At 43.6% G+C, this 20,930-nt stretch overlaps 1 protein-coding gene across 1 annotated transcript in view; it reads left to right on the top strand.

The window, feature by feature from the left end:
- The first annotated feature begins 1,983 nt into the window (after positions 1 to 1,983).
- The window catches only part of LOC146174199 (venom metalloproteinase BumaMPs1-like), a 38,983-nt gene continuing 20,036 nt past the window's right edge, over positions 1,984 to 20,930 (top strand). The window contains exons 1-4 of the mRNA XM_084584527.1: positions 1,984 to 2,103; positions 8,026 to 8,189; positions 8,284 to 8,373; positions 18,468 to 18,600. Of these exons, the coding sequence (XP_084440653.1) occupies positions 2,040 to 2,103; positions 8,026 to 8,189; positions 8,284 to 8,373; positions 18,468 to 18,600 (451 nt within the window). The 5' untranslated portion in view covers positions 1,984 to 2,039. The remainder of the gene's footprint in view (positions 2,104 to 8,025; positions 8,190 to 8,283; positions 8,374 to 18,467; positions 18,601 to 20,930) is intronic.

The following is a 20,930-nucleotide window of genomic DNA, read 5'->3' as shown; positions in this document are numbered from 1 at the left end:
TCGTTGGTTTACGAATGACAAGGCGATGAATGGCGAAGATCACAGGCACAGAAACTGAGCATCTCCTCCATGACATCGGCAGTAAATTTGCGACCACGATCACTGATAATCAAAGCACGAGACTTTATACACATTGACCGTGGGTATGGCTTCTGTTTCACAGTATCGAGTGAGGTAGTCCACGCAAACAATGATTCAATGGTTCCCATTATGTGATAGCGAAAAGGGGTCAAGTAGAACAAAGCCCACTTGCTCAAATGGTGCACGGGGTGGGAGGATGAGTTGAAGTTGCCCCGCTGCCATGCTTGAGGGTCATTTTTAGCATTTGTAGCCCGGAACTATGGTCATCGGGCATGACCTGCAATCTAGAATGGTATAGACTCCTCGGAACAACCAGGAGAAAGCGGGGACTCGTAGAGGAATAGTTTTCCTTCCAGAGGAGGCGATCACTCACACGCAATTCACCAGACCGATCTTGAGCCACTGCAAAGAGAGGTTCCAAGTTGGGATCCCTCCGCTGTCTTTTTATAAACGTGGGGATGTCAGAAAAAGCAACTGATACCGACGTGACGCAGTTATCGATATCATCAGCATCAGATTCCGTTGTAGAAAGAGGAAGGCGGAAAATGCAGTCTGCATCAGCGTGCTTAGGGCCAGTTTTTTATATGGTTGTAAAGTCATATTCCTGTAACCGTAGGGCCTATCGTGCAAGGCGGCCCCAAGGGTCCCTGAGGTTAACTAATCAGCAAAGGACATGGTGATCTGTGACAACTGTAAGCGGGCGTCCATGAAGATACGAGCGAAAGCCTTCTGTGGCAATAACGATTGCAAGACATCACACTTCCGTACCATATAATGGCGCTCCGGGTTACTAAGGGATCTGCTCCTTGCTGTCGCAGCGCTGGACAAGAACCGCGCCAATTCCAACACTGCTGGCGTCGGTATGCACTTCTGTGGCCGCTGAAGGATCGAAATAGCGGAGCGCAGGTTGCGACATGAGCAGAAATTTCAGATGGGGGAAGGCGGAGTGCAAGAGGTACTGGGATCGACACCTAATTCTAACTGACACAGAGCAAACGTCGAAGACGCAGCTATGTCGACTTGCGAGTCAAGCACGAGCAGCTTCTTCATCGACCTCATCTTCTCTTCCCTCCATTTCAGGGCATCAAACCATCTTACTCACCAAAAACATTTACTTTAATGCCGGGCAGTAGGCTTTATTTTATAAGCACAAATTACAAAAGGCATATTGAAACATAGCTAACAGTGGAAGACTAAAATGCGCGAATAACGAAACAATAGAGGACGTAAAAACCAGAAAATAGTTTTAACAGTGTCTGAGCACAAGCTGAATTATCCTTTAGTGCCCGCAATCGAATAATTCAGAAACTTTTGCCCAACTGAAATCTGCAGCTTGTATCTGTGTTTCCTATTATTGAGACCCACCCGCAGCAAGCGAACTTTTAAAATGCCAGTTCAAATCAGGCTAATGGTGCTTTATTTCCAAATGTTACCTGGCTTACTGACTTCTGCCAACATATAAGGGGAGCTTTTGTGAGTGGCATTCTTGCGGGCTAAAGATCAACCTAAAATCGTCTCCAAGCAAATATGCATAGTGTGACAAAATATACATGCTAAATATACATGACAAAACAGGGCCAGAGTAAATATCTGGTAATTTGCACTAGCACGAAAATAAACATATTCTACGAGAGGAATCCATGCCTCAACCACAACGAAAACAGAAATAATTAACAACTGCCGTGCTCTAGTAAGATGACCACACTAAGAAGATTTGGATCTGTCCAGCAGCAGGTGTTTCAATGCGCGCCGCTCTTTGTGCGGCGACAAATGTCACATTGGGAGCGCTTTCTGTGGACCTATTTTAGCGAATATCACCAGGTGCCATTCGTATGACGCAGAGGGCTGTTGTGCAAGTCTGGTTCTCAGTTTTTATCGAACAAAACCTTGTGGGCTAAAAGACACCTATATATACTTTGTGCGGACACTTATTTGTGCCGCACATAGATAGTGGAGCCATGGTTCTGCTCGGCCGGGCGCTGCTTTGTCTTTATAGCTTGCTTAAGGCGTCAGCACTAAAAGGTGTGTACTTCAGTTTTACTTCTTGCCGATGAAAGATTTCGTGTTTATTGACCGTCAAATAATATAATATTCAAGAGCTTACCTAATCAGAGCGCCCTCGTTTGGAGGAAATGAAAATAGTTGCTTGCTTAAACTCTACCGTAAATAACCATCATTGGGACGACTTTCTGTGTTGTATAGATCCGACCTTTTTGGTCACATAACAAACAGTTGTTTTCCGCTATTTTATTTATAAGTATTTAATGCCACAAATTTGAAAAAATAAAATACCGCTAAACCGAAATGATTACGGAAATATGACTCAACTGTCTTTCAGTTACATCATCTGCCATTCTTTCTTTGTTTAAGGCAAAGTTTAATAAAAAGCGCTAATGAAAGCGCGTGTGCATGCTGCGTTTAGACTGTCTTCCAGAAATGAGGTAATAGTTATTTTTCATTTAATAATGTTATGGTGTATAAACCTCCCCTAAGAGCTATGAATAAGCGTTTACAGCAATGAATGAAGCGCGCCCAATTTTTCAAGTTACATGCTGAATTGTTGAGAAGAATTTCTATTTTATGCGCTGCCTCATTTTAACGGGCAGAAGGAGACGAACAAACAATAAAGAAATTGTTTTGTAAGAACTTGCTACTTAGGAAGGTTATTGTTTTGAACGCTAGACTTTACACACCTCTTATGCCAAACCCTCCATAAATATATAAATATTTCAACCAAAAGACAATACTGAGCAACATATAACTGAAAATTTCATCATATTTAGCTGTACTACATTAAAACCTTCAGCATTCTTTTTATGCATAATCCCCGCCAACTCATTGTCTAAGGTGAGTAGAAAGAACCTAAAATATTTAGAACGTTTTAAGCGGAAACATGGCATCGGTTATCACGGAAGAGCGGACATATGCGCTTCTCGGCACAGTTATGGCTGTGCTGGTAGGCAATATTATTCTAATTAAACATTGCTTATGCCGCATAAACCCAGGCCTAGGTTCAATTTAAGAAGCAAACATCAACTGCTGAATATAAACCTATGCTCATGACACATTTCCACATCCCCGCTAAAGAACGCCACTACAAAAATAACAATATCGGTCCGCTCAGCGGTTGTCAATAGCTGAGCTTGAAACCGCATAACAATATTGAAAAACGTGTTCAAGAAGTGACATTGAAGAACAACTTGAGGAGGCGAGAATTTATCCGGTTAAGCCGATAATTCCAAGTAGCGGAACGCTGAACTCTCTAAAGAAGAAAGAAGAAAGCCATGTAGGTTCGTCAAATTCGGGCTATGTCGAGCTTGACGCTGGTCAATAAAATGTTCATGGAATCCTCTAACATCCTGTAAAACTTCTCCCATTAAAAATATCGCTGAGCCTTTTGGGTAGTCAATGACCCTGCAGAACCTCGATCTGCAGCACAAATCTGGAACTGCCCGTAAACCATGCCGCGATTGTCAGGCCCCGGTCAGACCCTGGTTTCATCAGCATGTCCCCAGAACCTTTTTCGTTAAAATCGACAAGGATACGTAAGATTGGCTGATCCAGAAGTATCGGTTAAAAAGGTATATTTCCTGGTAGTCATTCATGCAACTCGACAAAATGGACGAGTGTTTGTTGTGCAGAGCGCTACTGTGATTGCAGAACAACGAATGTACACTATATCATCATCATGAGCCTTACTATACCCACATCAGGGCGAAGGCCTCTTCTTTATTCCTCAAATTACCCCGGTCCTGTGATAGCCGGTTCTGTGGGTGCCACGAGAAGGTAGGTTTTCAACTCGGACTTAGAGTTGTGCTTATAGAGCACATCTCTTCTGAGGCATTTGAGAGGCCCCGAGGAGTAGGATGAGGAGAAAAGGAGGGCTGAAGGCAGGGATGCTAACCAGAAAGAATGAATTTAGGGTTGTCTACTCTGCACCGGGGAAGGTGAATGGGGAATAAAATGGGAGTGTAGAAAACGAAAGGAGGTGAGTAAATCACAGTCTTTCAATCAAGCTAGTCTCTCTTAAAAATCGAAGAAGTGCCTAGTAGGTTTTGAGCGCAGATGCCTATTGTGGCCATGGTCCCAAGATCTTCCCTTCCGTTAAGGGGTGAGTTTCCAGGCGGTCTTATGCAGTACGCAGCGTAGCTCGTTCAGGTGCAAAATCAGGGCAGTTGCAAAGGAGGTGTTCAATCGTTTCATCAACGCTCCGAGAAAATCACTTAGGTATGTAGGCTGGTTGACCTTCCAAATAACAGATCAAGGCTCGCAACTCAGGATCGGCACGCTGCTGATTAGTGATATCGGCAGCATCAACAGCTACCAGGAAGCTGCCAGCGCTATCCGTGTCTGGTGAAGCGAGCTCGACAGGCGCACGAGAGAGCATGTCAGCGAATTCATGCTTATGTCCGGACTTATGGACTATAGTGAGGTCGAACTCCTGTAGGCGAAGGCTCCATCGCGCCAGGCGGTCGCATGGGTCACGCAGGTTGGCCAGCCAACACAAGGAATGGTGGTCAGTGACCACTTAAAATGGGCAACCATAAAGGTAGGGGTGAAATTTCGCAGCAGCCCAAATAATGGCCAGGTATTCCTTTTCTGTCGTTAAATAGTGTATCTCGGCGCGCGATAAAGTACGGCTGGCATAGGCGATGACTCGTTCAACACCCTCTTGTCGTTGCACGAGGACCGCTCCAAGGCCAATGTTACTGGCATCGGTATGTCTTTCTGTCTCACCCTGCTCATCGAAATGGGGTAGAACAGGAGACGATTGGAGATAAAGATGCAGCTCGGCAAAAGCAGCTTCTTGCTCGTTAAGCCAAACAAAAGGGGTGTCTTCTGGGTGGGTCGAGTCAGCGGTTCAGCGAGATCAGCGAAGTTATCAATAAAACACCGGTAGCAACTGTCCAAGCCATGAAATCTGCGAACAACTTTCTTGTCACTTAGAATCAGAAATTCCGCAACAGCAGCAAGCTTATCAGGGTCGGGCTTCACGCCGGTGAAGTTGGCGACATGACCTAGGAATTTGAATTCTCCGTAGCCAAAGTTGCATTTCGTGGCTTAAATGTTAGGTTAGCAGATGGAAGGGCTTCAAGTACTGACCACAGGCGCTGAAGGTGTTCTGCAACAATTCTGCAAAGACCACCAAGTCATTTAGGCAGGCTAGGCAACACTGGTATTTAAGGCCGGCGAGGACAGTGTCCATCATCCGCTCAATTGTGGCCGGCGCGGAAGAACGTCCGAAAGGTAGAACTTTAAATTCGTAAAGGCCATCGGGTGTGACAAAGGCTGTCTTCTTACGATCTCGCTCATCTGCCTCAATCTGCCAGTATCGAACAAAACTCGAACATGGCGACCACACAGTATTACGGGTATGGGCAACGAAAGCTGTTCACAAATGTCAGGCATCTGAATCGTTGGCTTCTCTGCGTAGGTGTACGCGGTCTGCTTCACCTGCAATTCATCGTCGCTGCGGGTGCGTTGTTGCAGCGTTTGTTCCACCGGCAATTCATCATCATTGCGGGTGCGTTGTCGCGTCATCTGTTCCACCGGCAATTGGTCGTCGTTGCGGTTGCGTTGCTGCGTCTTCTGTTCCAACGGCAACTGGTCGTTTTTGCGTGTGCGTTGTCGCGTAATCTGTTCCACCAGCAATTAGTCGTAGTTGCGGGTGCGTCGTGGTGGCGTCGGGGTGGGGTTATGTTTGGCAACCGCGGACTTTTCCAATGTCGATGCGTAGTCTTTGCGTATCCGCTACGATAGGGGGGTCTCCCGTGCAGCGACGTCCAGCGGGCCTACCCCCGAAGGTCGAATGTTTCAGTTTTCCCGCCGGGAAATGGGAGATCGGCCGTGCGCTGCTTAGGAAGAACTCGCAGCAGATGACGAAAGGCAAGCCCTGGGCGACGGTGAGACGAGACGGAACACCATGGCGCTAATTATTCAGTTTTGAGCAGCAAGTTTGCCGCAGTTCTCAGGAATATATATATATATGTATGTATAAAATATTTCAATATAAAACAAATGCGCGCCCCAAAAAGTAGGAAAATATTGCGATTTTATAGTATTCTGGGAAGTGCACTTCTGAACAGTCCGTAATTTCGGCTGTTTTATAATATCCAAACATCAGTTGCAGTAGGACCGCTAACTATCGGCCTAAAGTTAGCGAGCATATGAGCTATATTTTTTGTCAGTTTTAGCAGATATCAAATGGAAGTACAAGGTAAGTAAGGAATTTGAACACACCCCAAACGTGAGATTTGTCATCAACTCTGTTATCAGCATATCCTAATCACGTATCAAGTAATGACTAAAATGCAGCTCAAAGTACCCTCGCAAAATGCTGCCTGAAACAAAGTTCTCACTTGTGTCTGCAGACGCATGCGCATGCTGCCGTTTCCGAATTTTAAGTCCAAATTGCACAAGCATTTGTACACAGTGCATTCTGTCTGCAGTTTTCCCGCGCTAACTTTTAGGACTGTTTTCTTTTGCTTACAAACAACATTTCCCAAAACACTTCTACAGCCATTATCATTTTAAAAGGCGACGGCTCTCCAATAAATAAAAGTATATTAAGCAACATAGCTGCCTATAATTCCGCCGCATTATTTAAGCGCATCTTTGCTCATTATCAACGATGGCGTCCTGCAACCACGAAGCATTTTCCATAAACTGGATGAGGAAAGTTGACAACATGAAATCTATTATGTGGACCATTCCACGAAAAGAAATCTTTCATTACAACTTTATCATATGCCCCCAAAAATAAGCTCCGCGGGTTGAATAATGCAAGCACTGAAAGTAACGAAGGAAACGAAAACGAGAATGAACGAGTTGTGCTGTTGTTCTGTAGCTTTCGTTTTGCCCCCTTTTTATTTTACAAGCAGGTTTATTACATATTTGAACTCTTTGTTGAATGGTAGCATTGGAGAGAGAGAAAGACGTTTTTTATTGGTCTTCTATACTATTTCAGGCCATTTTCTTTGTCTATTTGCGATAACTGTTTTAGCTGTTAGTAAGATGCGATTAATGCAAGATATAACACGCACTGCAAGGAATAGTAGACTATATACAAAAGCTTTATTTTCCTTTGATAACGTTGCAAAAAGCGATTTGGCTACATATGCGAGGCGGGGTGGCTACTATGACTGAGAGGAGCATAAGCGTAGATTTCCAGATTATTTGCTAGGATTCTGTAATTGGGAGACATAAGTTGAAGCCTGAGGAACAATGTCTGGCTTTCTGGAAGCTTAGAATTCAGCAACACAATATAATATTGTGGTCTCAAATGCGGTATTCTTATTGTGAGACGCCGTAGAGAGCATTTGCATTCTACCTTATACGTTGCTAAACATAAGGCACTTAATTTAATTTTAGGCATTAACATCAATCTGGCTCCTTCAGAGGACGATGATCTACTCCTAGGGCAAACTGCCGCACTGCTTGCAGTGGTTCTTTTCCCCTATTTGACACAGGAATACTGTGGATTATATTTTGATGCGCCTATAAATACATTATTAACAATCCTTTCTTGAAATACTGCAATGGCAGGAAAAACTGCTTGCGGATCTCGGTGCGAACGCTTCCGCATTGTCGTATATTGTAAGAAAGTTATAAAATTGAGCAGTTCAGTTGTTCTGAATGATCTTCTATTCAAGTGATTTCGTGCCTTGATTCCCTAGGCCAATGGGTTTTTACTGCAACCCTGCACATATCTAACAATAAAGTGATGGTAATGCAATAACTTTTGTTTACCCTCCTCTCTTACAACTGATTTGTTGGAACCGCTCTGCTGATTAGCATGGTGCAGAGAGACAATTAAACATCAAGAATATAAGTATTTTTCCCGATGAAGTGTATTAAGAATGCAAGCTTCTTCATGTCGTCGTGTTCTCTTCCCCCGTATACCAAATACGCAAAATTGGTCACTCTGCATTTGCTTCATTCTAGATCATGGTATTGTTTACCCAGCCTTACTGGCAGAAAGAGCAGAAAGTCCACAGAAAGTGCTTAAGATAAATGAAGCAATCACATTAAACCTGGAGAGGAGTGAAGTGTTCTCTGATGACTTCCTTTTTATATCTGAAGGAAGTAGTGAACCGATGCACCTTTACGTAAGTACAAACATATGTAGTTGTGTGCCTTTATGTCTAACATATTTTGTATATAGTTTTCACTCAGGAAATTTCTACATCTGTTTCTCCTTAGATGAAGAAAGAAGAGTACGAAAAAAAATTGTATCATGATGACCGAACCAAAGCTTCCGTATTGGTGGACACTGAGGAGGGCGTCAAAGTCGTAAGTGTGTTTTCCTCACGCAAAAAAGTATAATAAATATTTCTGTTGTTTACTCTCATTGCAATTGGTATAACCAGCCGCAGGCTGACAAAACGTTATAAGTAATATTATCACGGTATTGGCGACTAGGGCTAGGTTATCAGAGCTGGTGCAGGTGTAATTACACGGTCCAAGCTTTAGGTACGTCCTGCGAGTCCAGAGCCGATTCACTTCGTCCTTTTTCTTCGAGCGCCATTTCAACGTCTTTCGCTCCGAGCGCCCCTTGGCATTCCTCCCTCCTTAAGCGTGACGCACACGGCACACGTGCACACAGGTGGACAAAGCAAACGAAAAAAAAAGTTTGCAGATGCCGTCTTTCAGTTACCGCGTAAAATACGGCTTCATGCGTAGGACATGAACTGTCTCTCGACAAGGTAGCCGACGGCCTCTCTGCTCTGGGCCATCTGGGAGCACCTCATTGTTAACGTCGCTGAGGCGCCGCAAGATTTTATATGGTCCGAAGTAACGGAAAATCAGCTTTTCTGATAGGCCACGGCGTCGAACAGGAGTCCACACCCACATCTGGTCCCCGGCGTTGTAGGAAGCTTGTTTGTGACGGAGGTCGTACCGGCGTGAATCCTTGTCCTGCTGCTGGGCGATGTGAACGCGTGCTAGTTGGCGTGCTTGCTCAGCATCTTGGGCCAAGTGCTCGGTGTCGGTAGAAAGCTCGGTATCTGTTTCGCAAGGAAGCATTGCGTCCAGCATCGTCCGAACCTCCCTGCCGTCAACTAGGCGAAAGGGCGTGAAGCGTGTCGTCACTTGGATTGCCGTATTGTACGCGAATGTCACATATGGTAGGATAGCATCCCAAGTCTTGTGCTGGGCGTCGACATACATCGCCAGCATGTCCGCAATGGTCTTACTAAGCCTTTCTGTCAGCCCGTTGGTCTGCGGATGGTAAGCTGTAGCTTTTCGGTGCGTCGTACCGCTGAGATGAAATACTTCGGCCATCATTTGTGAAGTAAAGGCAGTCCCTCTGTCAGTAATCATACAGGTCGGAGCACCGTGCCGCAGCATGATCTGGTGTACAAAGAAATGGGCAACTTCAGATGCTGTACCACTAGGTAACGCTTTGGTCTCGGCATATCGAGTCAGGTAGTCTGTGGCGATGATTATCCAGCGGTTGCCCCCGGAGGATCGAGGGAAAGGACCGAGAAGGTCCACGCCGACTTGATCAAACGGTGCCCGTGGTGGTATTATGGGCACGAGGAGGCCTGCAGGCTTTGATTGCGGAACCTTCCGACGCTGACATTGCCGACAGCTCTTAACATAGCGCCTAACAACAGTGGCAAGGTTGGGCCAGTAGAATGTCTTTCGTATTCTAGCAAGTGTGCGAGTATAGCCCAAGTGGCCAGAAGTTGGTTCATCGTGGCACGCGGAAATGATTTCCTCTCGCAGAGCTGCGGGTACCACGAGGAGGTAGGTTCTGGACTCGGATCTAGAGCTGTGCTTATAGAGTACACCCCTTCTCTGGCAGAATGTTGAGAGGCTCCGAGAAAAGCACTTAGGTATTGTGGCTGGCTGACCTTCTAAATAATCGATCAGGGCTCGTAACTCTGGATCAGCACGCTGCTGATGAGACATATCTGAAGCATCAACAGCTCCGAGAAAACTGCCAGAGTCACCCATGTGTGGTGAAGCGAGCTTGACGGGCGCACGAGAGAGCGCGTCAGCATCTTCATGCTTATGTCCGGACTTATAGACTATAGGGAGGTCAAATTCCTGTAGGCGAAGGCTCCATCGCGCCAGGCGGTCGCATGGGTCACGCAGGTTGGCCAGCCAACAGAACGAATGGTGGTCAGTGACCACTTTAAATGGGCGACCATAAAGGTAGGGGCGAAATTTTGCAGCAGCCCAAATAATGGCGAGGCATTCCTTCTCAGTAGTTGAATAGTTCATCTCGGCGCGGGATAAGGTACGGCTGGCATAGGCGACAACTCGTTCCACACCCTCTTGACGTTGCACGAGAACCGCCCCAAGGTAAATGTCACAGGTGTCAGTGTGGATTTCTGTCTCACCGTGCTCATCGAAATGGGCTAGAACAGGCGGCGAATGGAGACTGAGACGCACTCGGTAAAAGCAGCTTCTTGCTCGTGACTCCAAACAAAAGGGGTGTCTCCCCGGGTGAGCCGAGTCAGCGGTTCAGAAAGATCAGCGAAGTTATCGATAAAACGCCGGTAATAACTGCACAAGCCGAAAAATCTGCGAACAGCTTTCTTGTCACGTGGAATCGGAAATGCCGCAACAGCAGTAAGCTTGTCAGGGTCGGGCTTCACGCCGGCAGCGCTTACGACATGACCGAGGAATTTAAGCTCTCGGTAGGCAAAGTGACAATATCTTATCATCAATAATTTGCTGCCAATACCGTGACAATATTAACGAAATACACCAAACAATGCAGATGAAATTCTAAAATCTACCACGAAGAGTGCATTGAAAATGTAGGGGCTAAATTTTGTCTGTGGATATGTATAAACTCTTAAAATATTTGTTGCAATAAGTCATTGTTCATAAGCTCATGCTTCCCAAGTACTGAAATTGAGCTTTAAGAATGTAACATGCTTACAAAGGCGCTGAATGTACCGGAAGTATGAACGTGTTCTTCCAAAACACACGTTTATAATTTCTTGTTTCGACCGATATAAATGAATTAAAATGGCACAGTGTGTGCTAAATACTTCTCGACTTGTACAAGTATTTTCCTTTTCAGTACTGTAGTGGGAAAGTGGATTAGAAATTAATTTAAAAATCACCATTTGTATGATTTGTTAAAAGTTTTTACTACCATATTGCGTCCGAAGTGCTTCATATTTGTGATCTTTGACTTCAGTATCTTTGTCAGAACCGCAAAAGCAAACTAGCATTTGCAACAAAATATATGAATCTAGTTTCAACTGTCTCATGTACTTCAAATAGGTGTACCGTAGCACATCCTATATCATACAATTGTTTTTGCAACCAATTATACATAGGCTTCCATGTGTTCAGGGCATATTTTGTTAATTCACAGTTTCGATATTTACATGCAGGTGTGTTTACAAACACAACACCCGCTTTTTTGTTTCGGTCAGGTTACGAAACGCTAAATAACAATTTTTTACCTAGGCTGAAAAAAAAAATATTTTTGTTCTAACGATTAGATTCCGCTTCCTACATCATGCTGTTCTTGAAGTAATAAATAGTAGTTATGCCATGTAATATTTATTTCCATGATAGTTTCAAATTATGTGATCGACTCATCTAAGTCAAAGACATGAAATTGGTTCACGCTGCATTTCACAGCGGTGCATTTAGGCAGTATCTAAGATTACTTTCCTTCTCTTAGACCACATCTCCTTCCGTAATTTGACGGCTGCAGCTGAGGCTCTAAGGGAGCACTTCAGGTGAGGGTCAAAGGAAGTACATTTGCAAGACAAACAGAACCACCTTTGCAGGCTGCGAGGTTCGAAACTGGGTTTGGGCCCACTGCGGAGGAGGGGCGCGCAGCGGGGTTTACGGAGCTTCTCCCATAAGGCACATTACACGAATGAAAATCTGAGCCTAGCATTTCTAGATTCATCCATGGACAAGCGTAGCGAGGCATGCTGAGGATGTTCTTGCCGATACGACTTGACAGTGTAGCGGCCTAATTATGTTGACAGCAGGTGCGAGGAGCCTTCAAAGTGTGCCCTTGCTGGAGTACCTTTTGCTTGCAATTTGCGCACCATGAATCCGAGCAGCGCAGCTCATAACATTGATATTTTATGGGCATCGAAGCTGAGAAAGAATGTATAAGCACCTAACTGAGAATCAATGAAAAATGACATCGTTCTCTTCAGAACCTATCACCACATGACATTGAGAGAGGTGTACGAAATTGCAGCACTATTTAATCAACACCACCCACGTCAGTAGCGTCCTATAAAATTTTTAGGATGGCACCCTGAGTACGAAGGCGATGCTGTGTCAAATACTTGGCCTTTGGTGTCATAAGCTACTGCCTACGATTGATGCTGTTCGACAGCTAGAAATGATTTTCTGACGCCGTTTGCTCACGTGTAACCACGTATTTATTCGATGGGGCACGCGAATTTCAGAGGATGCAAAGTACTCCAAACTTTATATTGATGTCGCGTTCGTGAAAGCCCATTTGCAAGTCGGATGCAGCCAGTAGGGGGCTATTGAAGAGCTCCACTTACGAAAGGAGAGACCACAAAGCACTTCAAAATCCTGCGAATCACTACAATGCTTGCAATTGGCGTTAGGGTGCTTATGCATATATATTGATGAGCTCACGGGAATCAGTTTAAATATAGGAACACAATTGGAGAACACTTAAAATCTGCCTCGTCTTCACGAGAGTATAAAAGATTTTCACCCCGTTTCTTTGCACGCATACTTATTTGTCGACACTTTAAAGTTATAACATTGATTCAATTGAAACCTTGAATTGCTGATCTCAAATGTTTTTCTTGTCTGCTTTTTGGTTGCCCAAACTGTTTATTTCTGTGTTTATGTCGTGTTTATTTCTTGCTGAAATTTTGACATTTCATTTTGGGATATTTCATTAATTGGCTTACATTTGTTTGTTTATGTACATGACTTTCCCTAATGAAGAGTTCGGTTTGCATTTCGTTTAGTAGTAATTTTGCTCATAATCTTTTGCCCAAAGAACAAGTGTTTTGAATATTATTTGCTATCTTTATTCTGTACACTGATGTTATTTGTATGCTCCTCCTGCTTGGGTAGTAAAGGCCTGCAGTATTGAATAAGTAAATAATAAGTTGGCCTATGGCATTAATATAAATTCTCTGTGCATTTACAACCTGTGAAAGCATGCCATGTTGGACATAGAGAATAATGTCCCTGAAACGAAAACAAAATTTTAGGGTTTTTAGATTCTGCCTTATTCGGAGCAGTGAAAATTTGTTCATATGCAATATTTGGGACAGTCTACATGGCATTTTCATTATATTGCATTTTAATCCTTTTTTGTTTCACGCTTGACAGCAGGGTTTCCCTCGACCTTTCGGGGTCTGAATTTCTCGGCCATAATCTTGTGGTGTCGTCTTATGACCTTGTAGAACAATTAGGGTTTTCGCGAGCGGATACAGGGCGGCGACAGCAGATTCTTATGATTTCCAATAATCGGGAGCTTTATATTTGAATTTGGAAAAAGAAAAACAGTGCTGTATGTGGACACGTATTCCTAGAGTAGGTCAAAATATCTTACTTTATTAGAATCTTGGCGGCAACCGCTTTCGCGAGTGAGCTTCAAACAAAAAATCTTCACAACGCGCTTTTGGGCTTGAATAATATTCATCACATGGTCCGTAGGTCAGTGCATCCAGAGGGGCCTGCAGCAGCAAATAGGTGTGAATAAAATTTATTGCAGCTGAAAAATGGAGGAATAGAATTAATAGAATTCCAGATGTAGTTTTCAGAGCAACTATGAAGCCTCACTGATTCCCTCGGAGATTTTCACGGCATCAATTACAAATATGCATTGAAGTTGGCCCATTACCTTGCCTTTTATGCTCTCTGTCCTTGAGAGCACACTTTGTGTCCATGTTATAAGTGCCATAGGATGCAGCGGTGGCGTAGCGGTGGAACATCCGCCTCGCATGCAAGAGGACCGGGGTTCAAATCCCGGTGCCGCGCAATTCTCCACCGGATGAAAAAAAAAAAAAATCCGCGTGTCGATGGAATTGCATACATACACAGGTTTGGGGTGCGACCTGATGCCGGTGAACACCTCCGGCAACGCACTCCCTCACCAGAACAGGAGTTGGCCACCCTGGTGCAGTAATTGGCCGCCACCTCCTATGATAAGCTCCATAAAACCCCGGCCCTCAGTCACCAGCGGCTGCGGAACAACTGACCACGGCGGCGGTCAGACCTGTGACGCAGCAGGGGGTGCTAAGAAAGCCTGGCTCCGCTGGACAGGCCGGCATTGGAAACTGACCCTGGCAACGTTTAATACTAGAGCCCTAGCTAGTGAAGCTAGTTTAGCAGTGCTGTTAGAGGAACTAGAGGGCATGAAATGGGATGTCATAGAGCTTAGTGAGGTTAGGAGGCCGAATGAGGCATATACTGTACTGAAGGATGGGCATGTACTGTGTTATCGAGGTTTACCAGAGAGGCAACAACTGGGAGTAGGTTTCCTTGTCAATAAGTATATAGCGGGCAATATAATGAATTCTATAGTATTAATGAGAGGGTTGCAGGTATCGTTATTAGGCTTAATAAGCGGTATAAACTGAAGGTTCTACAGGCCTATGCATCTACATGTAGTTATGATGATCAGGCAGTTAAAAGCTTCTATGAAGATGTAGAATCGGCAATGCGAAAAGTAAAGACGCAGTATACTGTACTAATGGGAGACTTCAATGCCAAAGTAGGGAAAAAACATGCAGGAGACAAGGCAGTAGGTGACTATGGCATTGCTTCTAGGAATAGCAGGGGGGAGTTACTAGTTGAGTTTGCAGAGCGCAATAACTTACGAATCATGAATACCTTCTTCAGCAAACGGAAGAACCGGAAATGGACATGGAAGAGTCCTAAAGGAGAGACTAAAAATGAAATCGACTTCATAATGTGTTCAACCCCCGCCATTATGCAAGATGTAGAGGTAATCGGGAAAGGGTGATGCAGTGACAACATGATGGTGAGGTCCCGAATTAGCTGAAATCTGAAGAAGGAACGCCACAGATTAGTAAGAAAGAAACCCATCAACGAATTAGCGGTGAGGGGGAGGGCAGAAGAGTTCAGAATAGGGTTTCAGGTCTAACTGAGGATGGCGACATTATCCTAGAGGCAAGGAACAATAATTTCAGAGATATCATTACTGAGTGCGCGGTAGAAGTAGGCGGTGGGATAGTTAGAGAGGATAGCGGTAAGCTGTCTAAGGAGACGAAAGATTTGATTAAGAAACGCCAGAGTATGAAAGCTTCCAATCCAACAGACCAGATCGAATTGGACGAGATATCAAAGCTAATCAATGAGTGCAAGGTGGCCGATATAAGGAAGTATAACATGGAGAAAATTGGGCATACTGTAAAGAACGGGGGAAGCCTTAAAGCGGTAACGAAAAAATTGGGCATAGGCACAAACCAGTTGTATGCGACAAGGGACAAGGCGGGCAACGTCATCACTAATATGGAAAAGATAGTCAAAGTAGCCGAGGAGTTCTATACAGATCTCTACAGTAGCCAAAGTAGTCAGGACCATAATGAGATTGGCGATAGAGAAAAACAGTCAGACGTTCCACCAGTGACGAAGGACGAGGTCAAGAAAGCACTAGAAACTATGAAAAGGGGGAAATCAGCTGGAGAGGATCAGATAACTACAGATTTGCTGAAGGACGGGGGGGATATCGTGCTAGAAAAACTGGCCACCCTGTATACGCAGTGCCTGGTGTCATCGACGGTACCGGAACCGTGGAAGAATGCAAACATTATCCTCATTCACAAGAAAGGGGACTCAGGACCTTAAAAATTACAGACCAATCAGCTTACTGTCTGTTACGTATAAAGTATTTACTAAGGTAATCGCTAATAGAATCAGGACAACCTTAGACTGGAATCAAGCAAAGGATCAAGCAGGGTTTCGGAAACGGTACTCTACTATCGATCATATCCATACCATCAATCAGCTGATAGAAAAATGCTCGGAATATAACCAGCCCTTATACCTAGCATTCATTGATTACGAAAAAGCATTCGACTCAGTTTAAACCTCGGCGGTGATGCAGGCATTGAGAAATAAGGGAGTTGATGAGCCATACGTGAAAGTGCTGAGAGATATATATAGTTGCTGCAGAGCAACCATAGTTCTGCATAAAGAAAGTAACGAAATTCCCATAAAGAAAGGTGTTAGGCAAGGAGACACAATCTCCCCAGTACTATTCACAGCTTGCTTAGAGGAAGTATTCAGAGACTTGGAATGGGAGCAGTTAGGGATAAGGGTAGATGAAGAATACCTCAGTAATCTGCGATTTACTGATGACATTGCCTTGCTAAGCAACTTGGGGGATGAACGGCAAATTATGATTGATGAGCTAGACAGGAAAAGTAGAAAGGTAGGCTTGAAAATCAATTAGCAGAAGACTAAGGTAATGTTCAACAGCCTCGGGAAGGAACAGGAGTTTACATTAGGTAGCGAAATACTGGAAGTAGTAGGCGAATGTGTCTACTTAGGACAGGTAGTAACCGCAGATCCGGACCATGAAAAGGAAATAACAAGAGGAATAAGATTGGGATGAAGCGCATTTGGCAAGCACTTGCAGATTATGGCTAGCAGCTTACCGGTATCGCTCAAGAGGAAAGTATACAACAGTTGCATCTTGCCTGTACTCACCTATGGGGCTGAAACGTGGAGGCTAACCAAGAGAGTTCTACTTAGATTGAGGACACCCCAGAGGGCTATGGAACGAAAAATGGTAGGGGTAACATTAAGAGATAGAAAGCGTGCTGAGTGGGTCAGAGAAATAACTCAAGTTACCGACATTCTAGTGAAAATTAAGAAGAAGAAATGGACATGAGCAGGACATGTAGTGCGAAGAGAGGATAACCGATGGTCGTTGAGGGTAACAAACTGGATTCCAAGGGAAGGAAAGCGTAGAAGGGTGCGGCAGAAAGTTAGGTGGGCGGATGAGATTCAGAAGTTCGCAGGGGTCAAATGGATGCAGCTAGCACAGAACCGGGTTAAGTGGAGAAATATGGGAGAAGCCTTCGCCCTGCAGTGGGTATAATCAGCCTGCTGATGATGATGATTGTGATGTTTTTCCGGATTGTTGGCAGGACTGCAGACTCTTAGGCTAGATGTTGATGAAAACACGAAAAGAAGTAAGCTTGTAACAGTATGAGACATTGTGGAACAGTGGAAGCAAATTAGAGGCGACTTGAGGATTGGTGGAAAAGGACAAGGGAGTAGTAACCTGCCTCCGCTGGCAAGTGGTCGGCAACAACGACAGCTGCTATGCGAAATACTATGCTGACTGCTATGCCGATGAAATGTGAGCCACGAGCAAGTCTTTTCGAGGTTGCTCTTAATCTTCATTTATAAGCGGCGAACGTAGTATTATTAAGGGGTCCTTCAAGATCTCAACGCTGCCATCCAGCAGACTTCGTGAGAGGTATTTGTGTAAAGTAACTAAGAGAGCATGCACAATAGCGAGCTGGAGGTTTGCTCGAGGAGGTCGGCGCGTGCGATCTGTATTAGTGAGCCCCCTTGAACGTCGACGGTGGCCACGCTTCAACTGTTGATAGTGTCTAAGATCGGTTCTAAAAATGTAACCAAGGATTGATTGAAATGACCTACTGAATCTCAAACGGTAGTGCTTAATATATAGCCGGCTAAGCTAGCACAATGCCCTGACATAAGGGTAATGTAACTTTTGCAGACTGTACGACTGCCGAAGTGTGCGACCAATATTCAATGAGTTTTATTGCTGCGGCACGCGCGGCACTGCGCTTTACGTCAAAACTCACGATCATGAATATCTCACAGCAATCAACTTTGTCAAGTAGCAACTAGCCGCAAATTGCGCCGCCTGTGCATGTTATCGAATAAGATTTCCAAATGCATTCGGGCCAAATATAGCTCACAACAACGTGTTTTTAGTAGTTTTCTAACCTTACATAAAAACTTAATTATCAAATATGTACACACGTACTCGAAAATTCACATGGTTTTGTATCAGTTATGCACTCTCTAAACCATCAAAGAAGTTTATTTTATTTTTTGAAATGTTTTGTTACCACGTTTATCACCGCTAATAAGCCGTATATAACATATCAGTGTGAAGTATGTGAAATAAATGTTCTTCATAAATCTACCTGGCATTTATCAGCTGATGTGAGCCCTTGCAGGTCGCCAAGTACTCATTAACATACGAAAAAGGGGAAGTTGACTTTAGCATGACTGACTCAAGACAAATCAGAAAAGTGAACCTTAATGGCTGCTACTCAATAGATATGATGTTTTGAGATCCTATTTTCTTTATATAAAATCCTGATTATCTTTTTTGTGTCGAAAATTATTTATGTAAAAGCTTCTTTCATTCAACACTGTAGGAAGGAGTACTCGGAGACACATTACGCATCAAGCCATTACCAGAGATGGGCCGTTCTGAAGCAGGTCATATTGCCCACAGGTTATATGAAATTGATCAATCTAGAGATGAGAATCATCGACGCCCGGATTACGGTATGACTTAAGATGTTTTACGTGAAAAATACGCGGTCTTCTTTCTTTGAGGCTAGGGGTCGCTGTTAGTACACCAGCAACATGGGACTGCATATTTATTTCAGTAATAACAGAAAGCTGGATCTCTCCAACCAAGCTCTATTACAGAAAAATCACGGTGCTTAAAACCCGGCTCGGTTCTTTCCTTAATTTGTCGCATGCGTGTGGACACTCTACGGCTCCATGGACGCAAACTGTAGATATAAGAAGACAGAAGGGTCCCCAGGAAGCGATTAACGTCCCTCGTGTATGAGAAATGTGGTACGACTCGGGAAGGAGTCTCCTGCGAGGGGTTTTCGAGGTTTTTAATACAACTGAGCCGTTGAAATTAATTTTTATGGTCGCTTACCCCGTGGTCTTCAGTTACGGCGCTGCGATGACTGTGCAATAATCGGGGATGTACTCTGATTTGCTGTATTCGTTCCACGAAGTTTGTTGTTTACCTTTTCACGTATGTAAGAGGCCGGTCAGATCGACCAGATGATTCCGTGTACATTGTATTTTTACTTTTTTATGGTGACGATGACAGACCGAACATGGCTGGCATTATTCACCTTTGTATGGATGGATGGAATATAGGAGCGTCCCCTTTGAAACGGGGTGGTAGCAGTAGCTATCATGCTCATTTTTCTCCCCATATCTTAATTATTGATTTAAAATGGTTAACTAAACCATCATTCCATTTATTAAATTTTTGTTCCTACATTACTAACATTATGTCACTTCTCTGCTTTTAAGCCACCAATCTTCCAGTCGTTTTTTGCTGGTTTCCACCGCCGGTTTATTCACCCGGCCACTGTTATCTCTAAACCCCAGAGCTTCAGGAACAGTGATTGCGCCTGCATCAACTTCCGGATGGATACCATTACATTCGAGTATAATATGGTGAATTGTTTCACTGAAGTTAGCACATACAGCACATGCGTCATCTCCATTGTTAAATTTCTTTTTGTAGCTGCGTGTTCTAAGGCACCCTGATCTAGCTTCAAAAAGTAGGGCACTGCCTCTTGAGTTTCTCTTCCTCTTTACTTTTCTCTTAGACTAAATTTGCCACCTGGTAGATTTATGTCGCCTGTGGTTTTAGGTCAGTTACATTATAGATAACATTTTTGTCTAAAGCCACAATAGCGGCTGCATAAAATATTACTAGTCTATCAAATTATTCAAACTGGAATAGTTCAATGAAATGTGGGGAATACCGTATTCTACACAGTAGAAGATGAGTATGATGCCAGGCGGACAATGCGCAATTATTAAAACGCAGTAAAAATGGCTATTTAGTGAAACAAAAAGCTCGCATTATTTGTTTACAAACTATATCTGTATAGCTCAAAGTTTTATAAAAATAAAGCCTAAAACTTATTCATAAATCTTTAGATTTGCAATTGTGATTCGTGGTAAAGAATGTACAAAAACAGACTTGAAACCTCTGTGCGTTTACTTTTTTAGGATACGTAGTAATAAAACGACTGCAGTTAAATACCACAAAGATGGAGCAAGCACCATTTATGATGCCGATGTTTATTTACTTCCTTGGTAGATGCCATTTTCAACAGGAGCAATTTGGAAATCTGTACTTTAGGAAAGCCAGCTGCATATGCTATCAAACTTTTTCATGTTCATAATTTTAATTAAAGATTAGGTTCATCAATACCTTAAACCTTTATTTTTGAAAGCTCTGAATTTCCCTACATACAGTTGCGCCCTAATAACAAAAGTTAGAAATTTGATCGGTTGATTCCTTCCTTATATTTTTTCCCGAACAGTGCTAAGAAAACATTGTCCCCCTTTCGTAAAGTCTACCTGTGCTAACCTTCATAGCCTATCTCAAATGTGACTGTAATGTCACCTCTATACTGAATGATTCTTAGCATCCCGTAATGCAACATAGAAGTCCGCTGTGCCGATGGGTTGGTATTTTCTTTAACCTTTGTGACTGAAAGGCCCTTGACGGAAATCAGGTAACTTCAGAGGCCTTGAACAATACGTTAATATAATAACTTCTGTCAATATTTGGCACGAAAATAAACTATGTGTCGGATTTTTGAAAGAAACTAAAAAGCTAGCAATATTGTCTACAATCTTAACAACTCACATTTTTTAAAGAACAAGATGAAGAAATTGTTCGCAAAATATATTGCGTTTCGATATCCTCAGTGCTGATAAAGCAAATATTTTTCGTCTTGGAGGAGGGCTTGGATTCTTGCTGAGCTATGGAAGATAACGTGCAGGACGGAGTTTGCATTTAAAATATATATTCAATCTTACTGTGCTCTTTTTTCTATGGTATT

This window comes from Amblyomma maculatum, chromosome 11 (assembly GCF_055883805.1).
Source record: "Amblyomma maculatum isolate TAMU_Amacu chromosome 11, ASM5588380v1, whole genome shotgun sequence".
NCBI lineage: Eukaryota > Metazoa > Arthropoda > Arachnida > Ixodida > Ixodidae > Amblyomma > Amblyomma maculatum.
The sequence above is the reverse complement of the archived record's forward strand: the minus strand, read 5'-3'. Positions and strand labels throughout refer to the sequence as shown.